This window comes from Drosophila kikkawai, chromosome 2L (genome assembly GCF_030179895.1).
Source record: "Drosophila kikkawai strain 14028-0561.14 chromosome 2L, DkikHiC1v2, whole genome shotgun sequence".
NCBI lineage: Eukaryota > Metazoa > Arthropoda > Insecta > Diptera > Drosophilidae > Drosophila > Drosophila kikkawai.
The window spans coordinates 23977483-23996543 of record NC_091728.1 but is presented as its reverse complement, the minus strand read 5'-3'; the positions used below and the strand labels follow the sequence as shown (position 1 = coordinate 23996543).

The 19061-nt window shown below is 41.6% G+C and overlaps 1 protein-coding gene across 2 annotated transcripts in view; it reads right to left on the bottom strand.

Annotated features, from left to right (window-relative positions):
- LOC108081205 (protein qui-1) overlaps positions 1-17050 on the bottom strand; it is a 36571-nt gene extending 19521 nt beyond the window's left edge. For both annotated transcript variants that reach the window (XM_017176274.3, XM_017176273.3), the window contains exons 1-6: positions 16917-17050; positions 15432-15566; positions 1441-2013; positions 1071-1378; positions 273-448; positions 65-209 (exon numbers count right to left, since the gene is read on the bottom strand). In XM_017176274.3, the coding sequence (XP_017031763.1) occupies positions 65-209; positions 273-448; positions 1071-1378; positions 1441-1635 (824 nt within the window). In that variant the 5' untranslated portion in view covers positions 1636-2013; positions 15432-15566; positions 16917-17050. The remainder of the gene's footprint in view (positions 1-64; positions 210-272; positions 449-1070; positions 1379-1440; positions 2014-15431; positions 15567-16916) is intronic.
- Between the last annotated feature and the right edge of the window lie 2011 nt (positions 17051-19061).

Below are 19061 nucleotides of genomic sequence, written 5' to 3'. Positions count from 1 at the left end.
ATTGGTAATCAGTAATATGGCTTGTAATTTCTGTTAAATTTCGTTATGAGTAGAAAATACTTACACTAGGGTTGTGTGATTATCCGTGGAGAGGTTCATGGTTAGCTCGTCCTTGATCTTTCGCAACCGCTCACTGGCCTCCACGTCCCTCTTGCTGGACTGGGCGGCTCGCTCCCTGAAGACAGCCAGGATTTTCTCGCTGGTGAGAGCTACAAAAAAAATTATTAAAAACTTAGGAGAATAATAATTAATCAAGAATAATTAACAATTACCCATGGCCTGCTTTACTTCCCGTTCAATCTGCGTGCGTCGCAGCTGCTGGACGCGATCCACAAAGTCCGCCGATCGTTCGGATGCACTTGCTCCCTGAACCAAGGATTGCAGGGCGCATTCCAGGAACTTTTGCATCTGCTGCGATTCGTGGAGCCACTCGTTCGCGGGCAGCAGTCTGCATAGAGAGAAAACTAATCAATATAACTGGCATTTCCATATTTACCCTGTCCAATTCCATGTCCTCACTCCCCTTCCTGTCAAATATTTGCCAAAGTTCAGCTCCAATTGAGTTGCCAAACAAGGCGAAAGTGGCACATGGATAATTTCAGTCAAACAAGGAACAATGGATCGGAAATGGTTGCAACTTTGACAAATATTTTGCAACTTTGTTCTGTTACAGTTTGCATTTTGGATTATTGGATAAAATATAAAGAGTACACACACATATAACCTTCAGAGCGAATCGAAACAGAAGTTAACTGGAATAGCAATATATATATCCATATTCGTGATAAATAAAATGGCTATTCAATTTTTTCTTTCCAAAAGCAAAAAGTCACTTATCTCCTTTGGTAGTATGGCTTGCACTTATCGGGATTAAGTTGGCCAACAATGGCTGAGCCGGGCCAACAATAATGTATTATTATCAACAATTCCCTCGAGTGTTCAGTTGAGTTTATTAGTTTTTGAGATTGACGACGCTTATAGCTTCGTTGTATCTCAATAAAGTTTTCCGTTTTAAAAGTGTTTTCGGTTTAAAAGTTCTTCTTTACGTCACTTTATGTTTCCTTACTCACCGATAGTCCTGCTTGAGCTGTCGCTGGGAATCAGCTGCATCCTTCTCGTACCACTTAACCAGCAGCGCCTCCTGGTCAGCGGACATCTCCGGGTCTGCCATGACAGCGGCGAAGATGTCCTCGTCCAGGGTTGTGGGCAACAGCAGACGACCGATGCCATCTCCCACGAGGACCATGAAGAAAACACTCTTGGTGTGGGCATGACAAACGTCGATCTCGTGCAGATAGTCGTGGATCATATAGGGATCCCGCTCCAACTGGTTGACACCCAGGTCGCCGGTGCCAAAGTGCATGTCCACGAACTCAAGCTGGAGCAAAAGAGGTCGCTATGTAAAGTCTTCAAGAGAAACAGTCTGATAATTGTTCTCACCTCAATCTGCCTGTCATCGTAGAGCGTCTGCAGCTCGGGACCCACCAGCTCGAGAAGCATGCGGCGCTCCTGGTTGAACTCCTGCTTCAGGCTGGCCACGTAGATCTTGATGAGCAGCGGCTTGGGCAGGCGGGTGTTGGCGGAGGTGACGCCCCTTAGTGCATTTAGCACGCTCTCGTCGATGGGCGCCGCCATGTTCCTTGCTGCCTTCCAAGGACTTGTTTGTGTATGCGATTGTGTGGGTGGGAGTATCTGTGTTGGTGCTGGGTGTGTGTGCGTCTATGTCGCCCGCTTGTTTATTTAACTTGGCCAAAATCAAGCAGCATCGTCGCCCTTGCCGCGGTTTTACCAGAAGCTCCGAGCAGCCCGCAGCCTTGGCACATGTTCAACTTCAGCGGCGGCGAATGTATCTGTATTCGTATCCGTATCTGTATACGTAAATGTATCTGTCTCTGAATCTGTATCTCGCTTAGTATCCGTATATCTATCTGCAGCCGCGCTCCTCGCTGCTCGGACCCGGACCCGCACGGTTCCTGGGCATAGCGGGCCGAAAGTTTATCCTTCTCGATTCAGCTGCGAATAAAAATTGAAAAGAGCAAAAATTGTATTTATGGCTGGTCTTCTGCGGTTGGGGTAAACTTTTTGCATAACCCCAAACGTAATAAAAAAGCAACCCACACGAGACAGGGAAAGTTTCATCTGATGATCAGGCGAGGGATAAGTCCATATATAGCATATAAATATATACTATGTATGCGTCCTCCGGGGGAGAAACCAGCATAAGTTGGACAAGTCAGCAAGTGTTAACATTTGACTGAGCTGTTGATTGAAACATTTGGCCAAAATATTTCTGCGGCATTTCTGAGAAGGGGAACTTTGTGTTGTTCGCAAGTTTTAAATTGCAGGAAGCGCCCTTTGTATCTCTTGAGTGTTTCTGTCAACTATATAAATTCCAAGAATTTAATGAAATCTCAAAGAGGTTGTACCCCTCCTCTCAATTCATTTTTACGACACAGTAAAGGGCAGTTGATGCAGCTATAAATCATAAAGAATTAGTTAATTCCAGCTGTAAATATCATCATGAAACCGCTTAAGCACCCTTAAAGCATTTTTAAACGATTGAGAACGCGCTTTAAGACAAACACCGACTTGAAAGAGGGCAGTGGGGCATGTCCTGTCGGAATCCTGCTGCTGGCCTGCCACTAATGAAGACCCTTTCCCTGCGTCACTTTTCCGCCCTTTGGCAGTGGTCCCGTCTACCGACCGCCAAACAAAATCGATTGCCATTAATTCCGCTTCAATGAGTTGGCTAAATTGCTCGTTAGAGCAGCGCGGCGGAGGACCCAGGACGTGGTCCTGGCCATTTCATATTGCGTTCAGAGCACACCACCCCCATTCCCAGCCGGACTCAGAGTGTTGCCAGGTGCCAGGAGTGTCAGTTTCAATCAGCCTTGGCAGCACACACACGTGTTCCTGTGGCCCGACCTCAATCCGGGTTATCTCTTAAATATTTGATTCCCAACGAATTAAGCTTAATGAGCATGGTCCCCGTCGTACTTGCTGCCAGCTGGCCGGCAAGTCAAAACGTTCTCAATGATGTGAAAATTATACGACCTGGCCAAAACGGTTTAAGCCAGTCAGCCGACGGAAGGATATCCGCTTTGAGCACTTCTTTATTTCCTCGGGGAATGCAATACTGTTGTCAAAATAAATAATAATTAGGAATTTCATGAGCATGAAATTAGAGGAAAAACCATTAAAAACAATAAGCTTATCTGCACTCATTATTCTGTGGTGACTAATTAGTTGAAATAAAATACTATTCGTTGTATTTAGGAATGACAGAATATGCTGATTAACTAATAACTACATTTTTGGAAAAATAATAAGTAATATTTGGGTAGAATTTGACATTAGAAATATGAGAGATGTGCAGTTTTATGTACACTTTGACAGTAAATTATGTTTAAAGTTGGTAAAGTCTCAATAAATTGTCATGGAAAGATTAAATAAGCTTATTACATTTAATGAACATTTACAAAATAAACAAAATGGCTCTGTACACGCTTGACAGTGAGAGAGCCTTTCAAATGCTTCTAAAAGATATTCCATTCTGCAGACATTTTCAACTACTGCTTGGATCACAAAGTCCGCACATATTCTCGGCTCGTTTTCGATGCTCTGTCCCTGTTTTCAGCATTTTCCTAGAGTCCCACCATCAACTAGCATTGTGCAATATACCCTTGGTAAGCTAGGATTACTGGATAAACACGAGTAATTCCATGCTTCAACACATGCCTAATAGCCTGGGGCGGGACGGGAGCACTGCATTCACGTTGAACAGACAATTTACCTTTTCTGGGAATGATCGTTATTGGCGATTAACCCCATTATTAGTCAATTTCCGTCGTTTTAGGCCAGTGTTTCGTCAAAACTGTCAAATAACAAAGTGTCCTTGGGGGCACGGGGGCAGATATCGGAGGTGTGAGTGGTGTTGTGAGGGAAGGGGGAATATTAATGGCCCCAGGCAAACACAATTTCTTGTTGTGTTGGCAGTGCCATTACTCTTCTATCGGGCCTCCCGTGCCTGTTTCCTGTGTTCTGGCTGAGTGTCCTCGGCTATCTCGGCTCCTGCGGGTGTCAAATGGCTCCCATTAGGGGACAACGGGAAGTGGCAGGGCAACTCAGCTGCATTGAATAAGAAATGCTCAGAGCTAGCTGTCGGTCGGTGCCATCGATATCCTGTTAAATATTAACAGCAGGCAGAAGGTTCCTTTCAGCGCTGGCTGTCCGGTTGAAACTTTTGCAATTGCTGGAATGAATGCAGCCGGCATTCCTCTGGCATTTCATATTCAATCGATATGACATAAAGAGTTACTGAATTGTTAATTCATTGCGAAAGCTCTTTTGCGGGGGTGACGCCCAGGGTTTCCTTATTATTATTTAATTGATAAATACCTATGATGATTTTAAATTTCAGTGAGAATGCTACCTCAATAAAGTTCCTTATTCAATTCGTTTTAATTTCACTTGCAATTTGATCATTTTGATTATTAATCATGTGAAATTCAAGAGAGCATTCAGTGAATTGAACAAATTGGAATTTGTATTATTTTTGTATCCCAAACATTTCACTTTGATGGAGGGCACGCCGTATACCATTCACAATTCAATGAACGCATTATCGGGGCAATCTCTGGACTGGATATTGCAATATTTGCTTGGCAAGTTTATTAATGGGCCCCTACTCGGGCGCCAAATAGCCTTAACCTCTGACCCTTGGTGATTCGCACAATCGAACGAGTGGCCGGCATCCGCATCCGCAAACTAAAACGAAAATAAAATATTGCCTCTGACGCGCTAGACATAAATAAATAAATAAATGATAATAAGCCAAAGGCCGCAACAGGCAGAAACGGAACGGTGCCGCCAGAAGCCACAAAAGGACGAAAGCTGGCAGCCAGGCCAAGGTCCTGGGGTCCTGGGCAAACATGGAGCGGAAAGCCGAGTCAGCAGAATCAGCAGAAAGGAACAAACACGGAATGGGCTGAACTGAAACGTATGGGGAGCATTAATAATGGATCCGTTGCAGCCATCCAAGGCGGCCTGTGTATGGGTGTATGGGTGTGTACATGTCATTGTGTGTGCCCGCTTAGCTGCTCATTTTTTGTATAAATATTTAAGGGAAAACAGAACAAAAACGGACGAATTCCGGGCGGGCCAAAATTAGAACAGTCGCGTTTCATTTGCAAATGCCAGCCTCCCCCTCTCACCCGACGGAGTTAGTTTTCCCAGTTGTTATTACCTGCATTTGTATGCCAAGGAAAACAGTGCCGAAAAGTATGCCACACAACTTGCTGCTCTTGTTCTTTCCCGTTTCCGCTCTTGTCTTCTCTCCTCCTGCAGCACCACCGGAAATGGCGAGAAAGTCGGCGAATATGCCGCCTGTGTGCGTGCGTGTGTATTGAGTGTGTTTCATAATTTTTTTTGTTCACAGCTGGGACTGGTGTGTCGCACACTGGGTGAATTTTCGCATTTTTTTGGTTTCGTGCGACTTCACGTGGCGGATGAGTAATTTTTGTACTAAATATTTAAGTATTACGTACATTTTTTGGCATACATCTTTACAGTTTTATGAGGCAGCTATACGGTTGATTAGGTGCCGTAGCCAATATAAAAATGCGACTAGAAATATTTTATAAGTCAGCATTGCAGATGAATAAGTTTTGAAGTAAATATTTAAATTTCCATTTAAGTAGTAAGGTTTTCTTTGGAAGTTAACGTTTTAGTAAATGATTGCCACATTATTTACAAGTTCTGAGCCCACGTTGCGAATGAGTAATTTTGACATGAATACTTGAAGTTATTGTAATCAAGGGATCATTTAATTCAAAATCTTAATGAGTCCCTTAAATAATAACGAAATTGCTGGTTTTTCACAAACTATAAACGGCTGTAAACCAATGTCTAAAATCAGAACATCGCTACATGAAAATGCTGTGTTTATGGTCGGCAAAACCCCACATTTTGACCAGTGTGCGGAGGAATGGCGAACTGCTCATGGCTCTCATTGAAATAAAAGTTTATGCCGCCATCAGGCCAGACGTGGCTCCTGCTTCTCCATCGGCTCCTTTGATAAATACAAAATGAGCTGCCATTTGCCGAAAGTTTTCCCCTCCCCGGTGGTGTGAGGAGCAGGACAATTGATTCTGCTGTGTTTTTTTTTTTTGGTCCTGGTCCAGCGTGAAAATTGAGCAATTTTGGGATTTAACTGCAGACCCAGCCTGTTCGAAAATGGCCGCCCAATTGGCCATCGTTCGATCCTGGCTGGTTTCCTGCAATCAGCTACGTGCTCGGACGCATTAGGTAGTGAGCAAGCAATTTGCATGAATCGAGCTCTGATTTATGAGGGAAATTCGGAATGCACATCAAGCCTAAGCTTAAGCCAGCCAGGAAGACCCTTCGATATCAGCTGGTCTCCTCCAGTCGATGGAGTGGAGTCAATTCTGTGGGGCTTCGATGGCCCTTGACTCGCAACCCTTTTCAATCCCAGGACTCGACGAGCCAGAACCAATTGTATCCCCGTTTTCGCCCGAGGCTTTTAATTTCCAGGCGCCCATCCCCCCGTCCTTTGACAATTTTGTGCTCTGCTTACCTGAAGGTCATCGCCGCATTGCCCACTTTCAAAATTTCAAAAGCCGAAAGCAGCAGCTGCCAGGCCCCGCATTTTATTTATGCCGAGCAGGTAGCAGAAAGGATACTGGAAGCAGTAAGGATCGAGGGGGGAGTGGAGAGCACCGAATGGAAAATGGAGAAAAGAAATGCAAAAACAATTCCAAGTGTGTCTTTCATTCAGGCCCCACTTGTCGTCGTCTCTTTTGCTTCTTTGTCTTTTGGCTTCTCCCAGCCTTGGTCCTTTTTCTATAATGGAGGCGGTACCAGTGCTGGCAAATATAGCTTTCCCTTAAGGCATACTGTTATGAATTTTAGCTAAATTAGATGGAAACTAGTCAAGTAATATTAAAAAATAAATAAATTATATTAACTAAAACAAAACCTCTAAAAATTTTTTAATTTAATTAAATCTAAACTGGATTTATTTTAATATCCCTGTTCGGGCGCCAATAAACCTAACCTAATAAAAGTGGTTTTTAAAATATATGTATATTTATAATACAATTTTGGATTTAGGATCAAAAGCTGGATTGCAATATAACCCATTCAAGCACTAACGGAATTAATTAACCACTTCGAGAATTGTCCTTCAAAAGAATGATGGTGTTATTATCAACTTGGACTTAGGACCAATATAATTAGAAAATTCTTCGAAAGGAATACACCAAGAAATGCGAAAATGTAAATTTTTCTAGCATTTTCCTTCTTATATACTAACGAAGACAGATTGAGCCAGAAACATATCTGGGTTAACACCACTGGCGGCTGTCAAAAGTAAATAAGCTTGCACAGGCAGCTCACGCAATTCATGGCTGAATGAATCGAGCGGCGCAGGCAAATCTAGGGTAGCGAGTCGGCCTAAAACACGACAAACTTATGGAAAGTGCGGCATAAATCAGAAAACATGTCGACAGCAGTGGCAACACCACACCACACACCGCCTCCTTGTCCGTGTCTGCGAGACTCACGCTCAAACACACCCGCACGCACACATGGAGAGACAGTGGTGTGCGCATTTCCGGTCGCTTGGCAAATTCGATTTCATGGCATTGTCACGTAAAATGCTCCCCGAATTTCATGTCAATGAATTTTCTTTTTTATGTCTGTCTCTTTGTACATTGGGTGTGTGTGCTAAGTTATTGTAGTCTTAACGTTTTGCTCAAATGGCTCTCTTTTCCCCCTTTCGCAGCTCCCCATTCAATTTCAGCAAACTTTGCCCGGCCAGAGTCAACAATTTTGATTCTATTTACACATTATTATGGCAGGAATTTCGCCCCTGATCGGGCTGTCGTGTTGGGGGGCGGGTGGGATGAGTGGGACTTGACTGGGGAAAACCCTTGCCCGCCATTTCGTATTTAATTATTTAAGGATTTACTTTTGCGATGTTCAATCCTTTGTGTAGAGCCCTGGGAATTTGCAAATGCGAGTGATGGGAAGCTCGGAAAGAGTGGCAGGTGTCAGGTGTCTTCTGAAGAGGGCTCCAGAAATAGTATTTAATGATATTCGATTAGCACCTTGGTTCAACAACCCTATTTGGCCATAGTCAAGTTTTGTTAAGGCAGCCATAGGTATTGTTATTTTACATTTTATTTACAACGCTACTTACAATTTCATTACAAAAACCCTTAGATACGATTGAGTTTTTAAGCAATTTTGTACGTTTAAAATCTTAGGACACATCCCATAAATAAATAAATAATTGAAAACAAGGCATTAAAAGCATAGTAAATGTTCTATATTAAATTCTATAATTAGTTTTTTTAACGTCTGCATTGAAAGCGAAATCTCCACCATTTCAAATGTGAAATTCCTCGGCTTGACTGCGGGTGCTTTTATTTTAGAGGGGATTTTGAGGGTGGAGACCGACTCTGCCTGCCATTCGAATTCAACGCGTAATTGTACAATGAGCAAATATGATAAGCAGCTTTCAAGTTAATGATGTGTGCTACGTGTATGCCCCACCACCGCCAGCAGCTACCACCATCAGCTCGGTTCCCCAGCGCCCACTCGGCCCCACTTATCGGCAGAAATCAGAAATCACAAATCATTTTCATGGGAATGTTGTGCGTGTGCTCCAATTAGGCCACCAGCAGACAAAAAGGGACAGGGAATGGGGCAGGGGCAACGCTTTGGATAATTCAAAAATATTGATTTCCCAAGTTTTCATTTGGGAAATTCCGAAAAATCCCCGCTACTTGCAGGCATATCAATTGCGGCTTTTTAAGCTGCGAACATCGCACCACCCGCCACCGCACTGAACATCATTCCCTTCCATCGACAGATAACATTTTGCGCTTTTCATTAGCCAAATTAAGCTTGCAAAACTTTTGCTGGCGCCCAGGAAAATTTAATTTCCATTTCCATTTAAACTCTTTGTTTATGCTGGGAGAAAGAGCGCTGAAGAGGGTTAAGCTGTAGAGGGTTAAGCTGTAGAGGATGTAGAGGCATGCTTGTCGCAGTCCTTGTCGTGGTGCCCATAAAATGTAGAAAAAAGTTTATACAAAGGAGAAGTCAATTCTCGTGCTCTCATGCTTGCACAGAAAGAAAAATGCTGATTGAGGTTTAGACCAAGAATTTCAACGTAATCTAAATAAATTGTTTAGGTTTCTTAAGGTTAAATAACTCTAAACTTGATATGAAACAAACAGAAGAGCTACGGTTTGTTCTAATGTGAGATATTCGCTTTTTAAAGCATGGATATGGTTGACTTTCTTAAATTATGCAAGAATTGTTATAAAACTTAAATTAAACAGGGCGCAAGGCAGTAACAAATTTGACAATTTCTCAGAACGCGTTTCGCAACATCAACATAAAGACAAATGTTACAAGGAACATGTTGAGCAACACGTACATATTGTTCTTAACATCATCTTCAACATGTTTACAAACTATATCCTTTAATAACTCCCATGTTTATTAACGAAAACCAAAGCAAATATTTTATTTTATAAAATGACAAACTGCGAATAAATTTCTATATTGATAAGTTATTTTGAAAACTACTGAATTCTACGGAATTCAAGGTGTCTCAAAGTGGTATGCCTAGACACTTCCTAAACACAAATGTTGAGTTCTTAGGTAGTTCGGTATGTAGTTAAGGTTTCGTCTAGGAAAATCTCACTTTCTCTATATGTACACCCTTACAGTTTCCTTTTCATTTTCCAAGTGTGGGTGTATACGGCAACTGCAAAAAGATTTGCATGCATAGTGCACGGCTCTGAAGTTGACCTAAAATTCGGGGCAGCACAACACGGTGCCTCTGCTCCTGCGGCCAGCAGCAAATTGGTTTTACCGGAGGGTTTCTGAGGGTTCTGCCAGCTCGTTTGGCTTCGTTGCGTTTCATTTCGCTGCCTGTGCATTGTTGAGCTACATATATAGCCTTAGCTTCCTGGTGCAGTTCGGCAGAGTGCAGTTTGCCGTTTCTGTGGCTGGTGCACGCCAAGTGCCAACATTCATTAAACGGCCATAAACAAGTGGCGCAGATTGCGTTGGAAACAGAAACCAGCCACGACAGCAGCCTCGCAAATGGATGCCACGTCCTAACGAACACGCAACAGTTCTTATTTATGGGCTGCCTTTCCTGCTTTTCCCAACCCACAAAGTGCTCAGAAAAATCCGTCTTGTAATAGTTTTGGTTTATGAACTTGAAAATTTTAATTTCTATCTCAGAATAAAGTGTAACCTTTATCGGATTTTGGGTGAAAATTAAAATTCTAGTAGAAAAGAGAACATTATTTGAGTTAAGCATATTTTGCTTGGTATTTCGACCTAGAAAGAAAATATTTTCCATATGCAAAAAATAAAGTAAATACTCAGATTCATGGATTCTTTTGGCTTCTCTTTATGATTGATTGATGTTTTATCGGTTTTCTGGCAAGACATATTGAAAATTGTTCTCAGACCGATCGACAAAGTGAGCAAATGCCAGAATATAATTAAAGAGAGCGTGACTAAGCGCTATTCGATCCTCATACTTTTAAATATTTTAGCAAAAAACTCAAACGAGTTTTCCTTGAAATGAAATCAATGCGTAATGTGCGCCAACTGTGGCAGTGACTAATTCGGCGATGACAAGCTCCCCGCACTTCCTAAAGTCGCGACTTTGGGGCAAGTTACAAAGTAGGATGCATGTGAAATTGGGGGGTCGGAAATGATGCGGAAATATTAACGGAATACCAAAGGTAGTGACACCTTTAAGTGTTTCCATTTAATCATTAAAGATGACAAGCTTTAGTCTAGTTAACGGGAAAAAATAGACTTTTTTTGTAATACTTTTAAAATAGATAAAAGTAAAAATGAATACATTTCTTATAGTGAAGTTAGAAAGGTATAAAACAGAGCATTATATATTCTACTACTAAAATTTATTGAAGTACAAAAATATTCTCCAAAGTTGTAAAATTATGAGGGTTAAAGCTAAGATGTTGCTGAGAATGAAAATATATCTGTGATACATTAATAATATATTTTCAAGTTTTACTTTAAGTTCTTTCGTTAGCAAAGGTTTTTTAATAATCCTTGTACATTTACATGAAAATAAATCCTATTAATACGTTTTTATTTTATTATTACAAAAATCGCAAGTAAACTTTGGACTTTCTGGCAAAGAACATCCCACATTCGTTGTCAATGACTTTCTAGTTTTGTTTGTTTGGTTTTTGTGTATCCATTTCCAGCTGTGCCCAGCGGAGGCTAGCCAAGGCAAGCGCATTTCATATTTAATTAAAATCGAGGCGCCCACAGACACCCGCAAACAAACACACACACACCATCATGCAGGCACACTCGCACACCAGCAAAATCGTATGCATAATACAACAACGATTTAAATGGGGGGGATGGGCGTGCGAGTGTTGTCGCAGCTACGTCGTCTGGAAAATGGTAATAACAAAACGCTGTGCAAATATTTAAAATCTTTCGAATGCCGCATTAATGAGCTTTTATTTTGATGGCGATAAGAGCAGCACACACGCACACACGCACACCTCTCGCACACATGCCAACTTGGTAACAAATTATGGCTAATTCGCAATTGCTTTATGCTAAACAGATGCGAGGGCGGCCGAAAATAAAATTTGATAATATTTCGCCAGCAGAAAAAATCAAAACAAAGTAAGTGCGGCGCCAACAACTGCCACGCCCACCATTATCCGCCTGGCCAGACAGGCGTGGCAATTAAGGCGTGTGACGAAAACATTTCGCTGCCACGCCCACGAATTTTCCGCCAGCAGAGGATCCGCCACAATGCACTGAGAAAACGAGGTAATTACAAATATTATATAAATTTAAGAATAATAGAAATTAAAAAAATTGTAATATCCTAGTTTTTGTGATATTTTTGAATATATTTTGGAAATCATTAAAGTTGAAAATTAAAAGGAAAACCTATAGGCTATGTTTATTAGTAGAAAATATAACAAACTTTATATGAAAACGTCAACCTTTTGGTATTTTTCGCCATGTGCGTTTGCCGGCATTTGTTAATAATTCTATTTCAATCAGTTTCCCCTCCCCCCGCACCGCTAGCCGCTTTTCGTAGCTCCCCCCGCATATTTCTCTTTGTTTTCGCAGCCATAATTCATTTCGCGCTTTGCTGGCGGCGCGGTGAAAAGCGCGGGGAAAACATTGAAAGGGCGGCGAAAAATGTGAGGAATGCGAACAGAAAAAACACACACACATGCACAGAATTGTGAAAAGCAAGGATCGACTGTGTGCATTTTCAGCAGCGGATGTGCCGGTCGTCCTTATTAAGTGGTTCGAGTGCTGATTTATAGCACTTTACCGTCCCGTCACGCCAGTTATCCCGTCAGCCTCAAAACTGAAGGACAGGACAGGACACTCGTCCAGGGTCCTTCGTCCTTCGTGTCTTTGGCGGGCACACCCAGCTCATTCGCTTAAAGTTTTAAGCGTCCACTTTGCATCCAAAGTGGGTTCTGCCAGATAAATGTTTTGCACGCGCATTACTCATACGCCAGGTAGGTTCGATGTGTTTCTTTTTTCTCTCCTGTAAAGCGAGTTGAAAACAAACCGCACTTTGTCTAATTGAAGCCGACGAAAAAAGTAGCAAAGTTCTTGATTAATTTAACCCTCGAAATTTGATGCAAATAAAATTGTAATACTTCAACTTTACGGGAATGGATGCACTCTTTCATATACATATACGTTTTTTGTGATGATAATTGTTGGTCAACAACTTTTCTTTTTGATTAAAAATGGGTCCTTAAAAAAGGTACAAAGTGCATATTTTCTAATAATTAATAAGAGGATAAACAGGGGTCAGTATTCAGCTGATGGTTACCTTTTTGCAGTAACTGTCTTTCAGTAATAAATATTTATAAACTTGATTTAATATAATAAAACCACAATAACCTATACAAATATTGGTTTTTATATAATATTTGTATATTATTTAGACAAAAAATACACTAAGCTTGTTGAGGTTATTTAATTATAATAATTATTTTTAGTATTCAACGCATGAATTTATTTTATAATTCTGAAAATTAGTTTCATAAGTAAGTAATTGTGAAATGTATGGTATTTATAAAAGTCCATTTATGATTTCAAATGTTTTTCTTATAAATTCACTTTGAATAATAATCGTTTGTTTGGACTAACAGCCCAGCTAGTTTATTTATTAATTAACTAAACTCAAAATTGTTGTTGGGAAATGGCTCATAATTCCGAAAATTTGAAAAACGTTCTTTGCCAGTTTATAACTCATTGTCTTTCTGTCTAAATCGTATTATTTTTCTTTTGGCAAGTTGCAAAATTGACTTGAACTGGATTCTCCAGACTCGGGAGCTTCGCGAATGTTTACACTAGCACTCAAAATACGTATCTTTCGCTGCCCATTCACAGAACAAAGAACGGAACGGATGCAATAAAAAGGTGCCAAGTCTGGGGCAAATTAATATATTTACGGATCCATGGATTGCCTCGGCAGACGGCCGTAATAAACTGGCTGTAAAATTGACTTATGGACATTACTTTTTCCTACGTGGGATCGGTTCGATCGCTGCCGGACTTGGTTTGACCCAAATAAATTTTCCAACCAAATGGATTTTTCGCTTGGGTCAAGTGCAACAGCACCGGCCGTAAACATTTTATAGTTTCAATAAATATAAAATTTGAGAGCCATTAAAATCAGCATTTTGCAATTGTTTGCTGCCGTTCTTGCCGATTCTTTCTTGAGTTTTATGTCTTCTAAATAATGTGCGAGTGTGCAAGATTTCGGTTCATGATTTTGTGCAGCATTGAGAACCGTTCGTGCAAATATAAACAAATTTTTATGTTTGTACAGAGCTCAGAGACAGCACATTACGCATACGCCGTGTATGGCAGGGAGCTTTCGAAAGAGTCTCCTAACATTCAAGTTTTGGTATAAAAATGGATTTGAAAACTTAATTTTCACTATGATAACTCTATAGTTTAAGTCGATTATGAACAAGTAATTACAATTACTCTCTTAGATTGGATTATCCGCTCTCCCCGGCAAAAGTTTATCTTTCATTAACACATTTCAGTTTATGTTATGCTTTGGCCTAACTTTGTTAGCAGAAAGACATTTTGTTGCCATTTTCGGTTTGGCTTTTATTTATTTTGCTTGATTTCTTCACTGGCAGTAAATTGCGAGTAAACAAAAATGAAAGGAAATTCGTTTCTCGGTACTTAATTTTATTTATAGCGAAAAGGAAAGCACACTAAAACCCTAAACAATCTTAGCTTCTTGGCGTTTTCCGGTCAAAATTCGACTATGATTTTAGAAAGTTTCATTAAACTTAAAGAGTACAATTATTGATATAAATTATTTGTAAGTCCCCGATAGGATTAAGCTATAAATTACAACTTTGTTATGTTCAAACTTTCATCTTTAACTCTGTTCGAATTCTATCCTTGGCTTTTCCTGCCATTGACTTGCCACGGCTGTCTAAATCAACTACCGATTAATTATTTGCCAATTTACCCTCATCAACTTCTTGGCGAGGCCTCTAATTAGAAGGGCGCGAACGCTCAGCATGGGCTGAGCACTGCCACTCCCCGCCAGACCACCCATGTGTGCTCGCCCCACGGGTAAGGAGAAGCCACGACATTTTCAGGGAATTATCAGACATTAAACTCTTTATGAAAATGGTAAATAATGAAGCTGGCGAATCGTAAAACTGAATGAAATATATATATATAGACGGCTATATATATACGCATGTATTTATATATACGTATAAGAGTTTGGGTAATTTTTTTAATAAGTATTCAACGCTTCTTCGAGCACATTTTCCAGAAATTCACCTGTGTTTCTGGTTGTGTGAGTGTGCGTGCGTCGTAAACATTTTTATTGGCCATTTTCAACATGAGAAGCAATGAAAGGATATGCCGGGCCAGGTCGGAAAATGCTTTATGATGGCAGAAAGACAGAAAGAGAGAGAGGGAAAGGCAGAGGCTAAGGCAGAAGCAGAAGCAGAAAAAATGAAACATTTTCATTTCCATTTTCGTTCTCGCTTTCGTTTTTGTTGTTTGTCATGGCCCATTCAATTATCTTAATATTACGCATACGCCGCATGGGCTGCCAAAGCATTTCTGGCCAGGCCCAGGGCACGTAAGAGGGGGGAGCTGGGAGTTGAGTTTGATGGCGAACCATTACCAATGGCCTGCCAGAGGAAAAACTAATTACCAAGTGAGAAAGAGAGAGAGATTGCGGGAGTGGGGTTGCGAAAACAAACAAGACTCTCGAGTATTTCGGCCTGAATGCGTTTATTGATCCCGGAATGCGGCCTAAATGAGCCTGGGACTGTGGTCGGTTCGCGGTTCGCACTTACCTCCTGGCGTCCAGTATCCTTCATTCCCCTAGTCCCGCGTCGTTATCTCAACTGATTTCGTTTCCGATTGATTCACAATTTATTTTCACTTCTTCATTTGCACTTTGGTTTCGAACACAATACGCTTGGCTGGCTCTGAATTTAATAAACAAAATGTGTTGTCTCGGGCTGTTGTTGTGGGTTTGGAAGGGACACTCGCTCCTGACTTTGGGTTCTGCCTTAGTTGGCCATCTCTCATTTACATTTTATGCATATTTTAATTGCGCGCAGATACGGGCAGAGTGAGAGGCAGGCGGAAGGGCCCCCGGAATCCGCACAGGATTCGCTTCCAGCAGCAACTTTTTAGCCCCCGAGGCGGAAGCCGACAATGGACCATGAATGGGTCCTGGGGCTCCTGCTGTGGTCATTGCACTTGGCACAATTTCTTTTCCACTCTTTGTTTTCATTTAATTGAAAATTAGAGCGAGCCGGGGGGCTAGAACTTTGAGCTGTCCTGTGCAGGACAGGATTTGCATTTCGCCCCCGCTAGAACCCCAGACCGCTTCGCTTTGTTTATTAAACTTCAATTAGGCAAGTTTTTTCCAATTAAAATCCTGCGCGCTGCAAAGGGTTCTCCTTTCTGGCCGCTCCAACTTTTTCAAGTGGTTGCTTTAATTGGTTTTCGTAGCCCCTCTCAGGGGCTCGGCTGCATTGTGTCCCATATCAATCTCAGTCAGCTAAGCGACGACATTGATAAATGCAAGGGTGGCTGGTTACAACCACACGGAAAGACAATTTATATAATGGAAGGAACACCTCTGAGAGGAAGCTAAACAATTTAAATATTAATATTATCTCCAGATATGACTGCTCCCTGTTCTTCTTTAATGAAAAGCGGGAGGGAAGGTGGGAAAAGCTCTATAAATCAACTTGAATTAGCTGATTGAATCGTACTATTCCATTATATTATACGAAAAATTACTCCTATAGAATCTTTTAAATGGCTTTTCAATTTCATAAATGTTTTGTTTGTTATAAAAAGAGAGCAGGAATCAAACAACTCAAAAAGGTAACTTGTATATGACTTTCAAATTAAGTCTGGCTCTATAGTCGGTTCTTGTTGTTACTTGTTGACAATTCAAACATTTGTAGGTATTTTGTGTGTCTTTAAATATAGTATTTCATGTACTTATGTATGGTATATTTACCATTTTAAGTTGATATTAGTTCTAAAAGTATTCTTTGGGATTATAAATCTCTCATAAGTTGGAATTTCTATTGAAACCCAAGTAACTTAAGCTAATTACACGAATGTAGCACCTGTTTTACCACGGCGGGGGGTGTCTGGATGCACCAAGAATAAATATAATCAAATATAAACAAACCCATTCCCTGCTCCCCTGCCCGTTCCCCTGCTAAAGCCGAAACTCCGCCGCCTGCGAGCGAGTGTGAGTGTGTATCTGTGTGTGGAGTAGTTTCTGTGTGTGGGGTATTTCACTTATTTACACTTCACTTCGGCTGCTGCTCCTGCTGCTGCTCACTTGTTCGCGCCCGTTTTCAAAGTTTTCCCCTTCTCGATGGGCTGTGTTTTCCGGGTGCCACCTGCGTTTTCACCGCTGCGAGCACCAGACGCTTTCAACTTCGACGAGGAACTGAGCGCCGGACTAGTGGCTCGGAAAAGCCGAAAGCTTTCGGCCCAGAAACAAACTGGAAATGGAACACATGGCACCGAGAACTGAGAGCTGAGAACACGAAATTGAGAGAGCGGAAAAGCGTGAGCTTCTGGTGGCTGTTGCTGCTTTGTTTTCCTCATTTAAATGGGCCAGGAGCGGGGCAGAAACACTTGTGGCTCAAAGGCTGGCCATGTTGCCGGGGCCAGGTAGCTGGCAACATGGCCAAAATGTTGCCACTGTGCTTAAATGATGTTGCCGTGTGCACTTTTCCAGCTCTTAATTTTTTTGTATTTATTTTTGTGGTTGTTGTTGGTCAATTAATATCGGCGACCGCCGCGAGTGTAAACACTTTGCTGGCCATCTGTTGTGGCCAAACTGGCGGCCGATAAGATAAACAACACATACGGCGAATCCGCTAGCTGCCTCATGTTGCTCGTTTCAATTTCTGGGCTCCTTTCGGCTCCCGGGCCACGCGGAGGAGATCCGTCTGATGCGGCGAGCTTTGGGAGCCAGCGGCTCCTGTTTCACTTCCACTCCGTTTCTCTGGGTGAAACCCTATTAATACGAATCTCTTAGGCATCCGATGAGGTGACAATTTCATTTAGGAATTGCGGGCATAGCTTTATAGAGCACCAGGCCATTCCAAGCATTTAAGCCGACAATGAAAATAGTCACAGCTTTGTCTCAGTTTAGGATGGCAAAAGGTGTTGGCATAATCCTTTTAAATACTTTAAAACAAGGGGTATTTTCAGTCAGGTTTAAGTAAATAAGATCAAGGACCTTAGCCTTTATATGAGGGGTTATATTAGGATATATATATATTATATTGGCATAATCCTTTTAAATACTTTAAAACAAGGGGTATTTTCAGTCAGGTTTAAGTAAATAAGATCAAGGACCTTAGCCTTTATATGAGGGGTTATATTAGGATTTTCAAAGCAAAACAAGAGCAAAATAAGCTGTGATCGAATGCAGTATTTATTCTAATTACTTTTCAGTGCAATTTAGAATTAAGAAAGACTTTCTCTTGACACTTTAAGTTATTTTCTGTAAAAGAACCTTTGGGCACTCTAAGCCAAGCGACGCCAATCGAACAGGACCTTTGTAAAAAGAAAAACTTGGTGAATAAAGGTTTTAAGCTTAAAAATCGTAGTAATACTACTCGGAAAGAATTACAATGACCTGAAAATTTCTAAAAGAAAATGTTAAAGCTTTGATTAGAGGATCAATTATATATAAACTCCACTGACATCGAAGTAGAGCCTCTCTGAAATTTATGTGCCGCCAACGGATACACTCCATTAAGCCATCCCACGACGAACTTCAAGTGTAATTAAATAGTTAACGTAATGAATTGCTGTTTTCAAGAGTTTACATAGACATTTACATAAAGGTCTTTATTACGGGGGCTGAAAAGTAGGTGTAGTTGGTAGTAGATGCCGCGGGGTACTCGGAAACGAAGGCCAACGAACTTTTGTTTTTCGCCGGAGCAGGGGCAGAGATTTTGGGATGTTGGGATGCCTCAGGTGGCGGGACACAGTTCTGTCCGTCTGCAGCAAATTAAATACGATTAGTCAGGCAACGGGTTGTCGGTGCCCGGCTGGGCATTAGCATAAGGATAGCCCAGCCCAGGGGGATGGAGCCACCCGTGGTCCCCAGGCTAAATCAATTTCTATAGTTTATACGCCGCCCGCCCGCTGTGGATCATGCTGCGTGCTCTTTTCCCGCTGCTCGGCGGAGGCTGGTAATTAAATGGATGTGTTCCGTGCTCCTGTGGCGAACTGTGTCATTGTTCTGCCTCTCGCATCGGGCATCCTTCATCTCGCCTCCCTGTGGGTAATGCACTTGGTCGTCTGATGTTGCATAAATTAATTGATTTATCAAGTGCACGGCGGGCGGCTGGCTGGCCTTGTGCTAAGTCTTAATTAGCATCTTCTGCTACTGGTGGCGCACGTTGCGTATACGCAATTAATACATA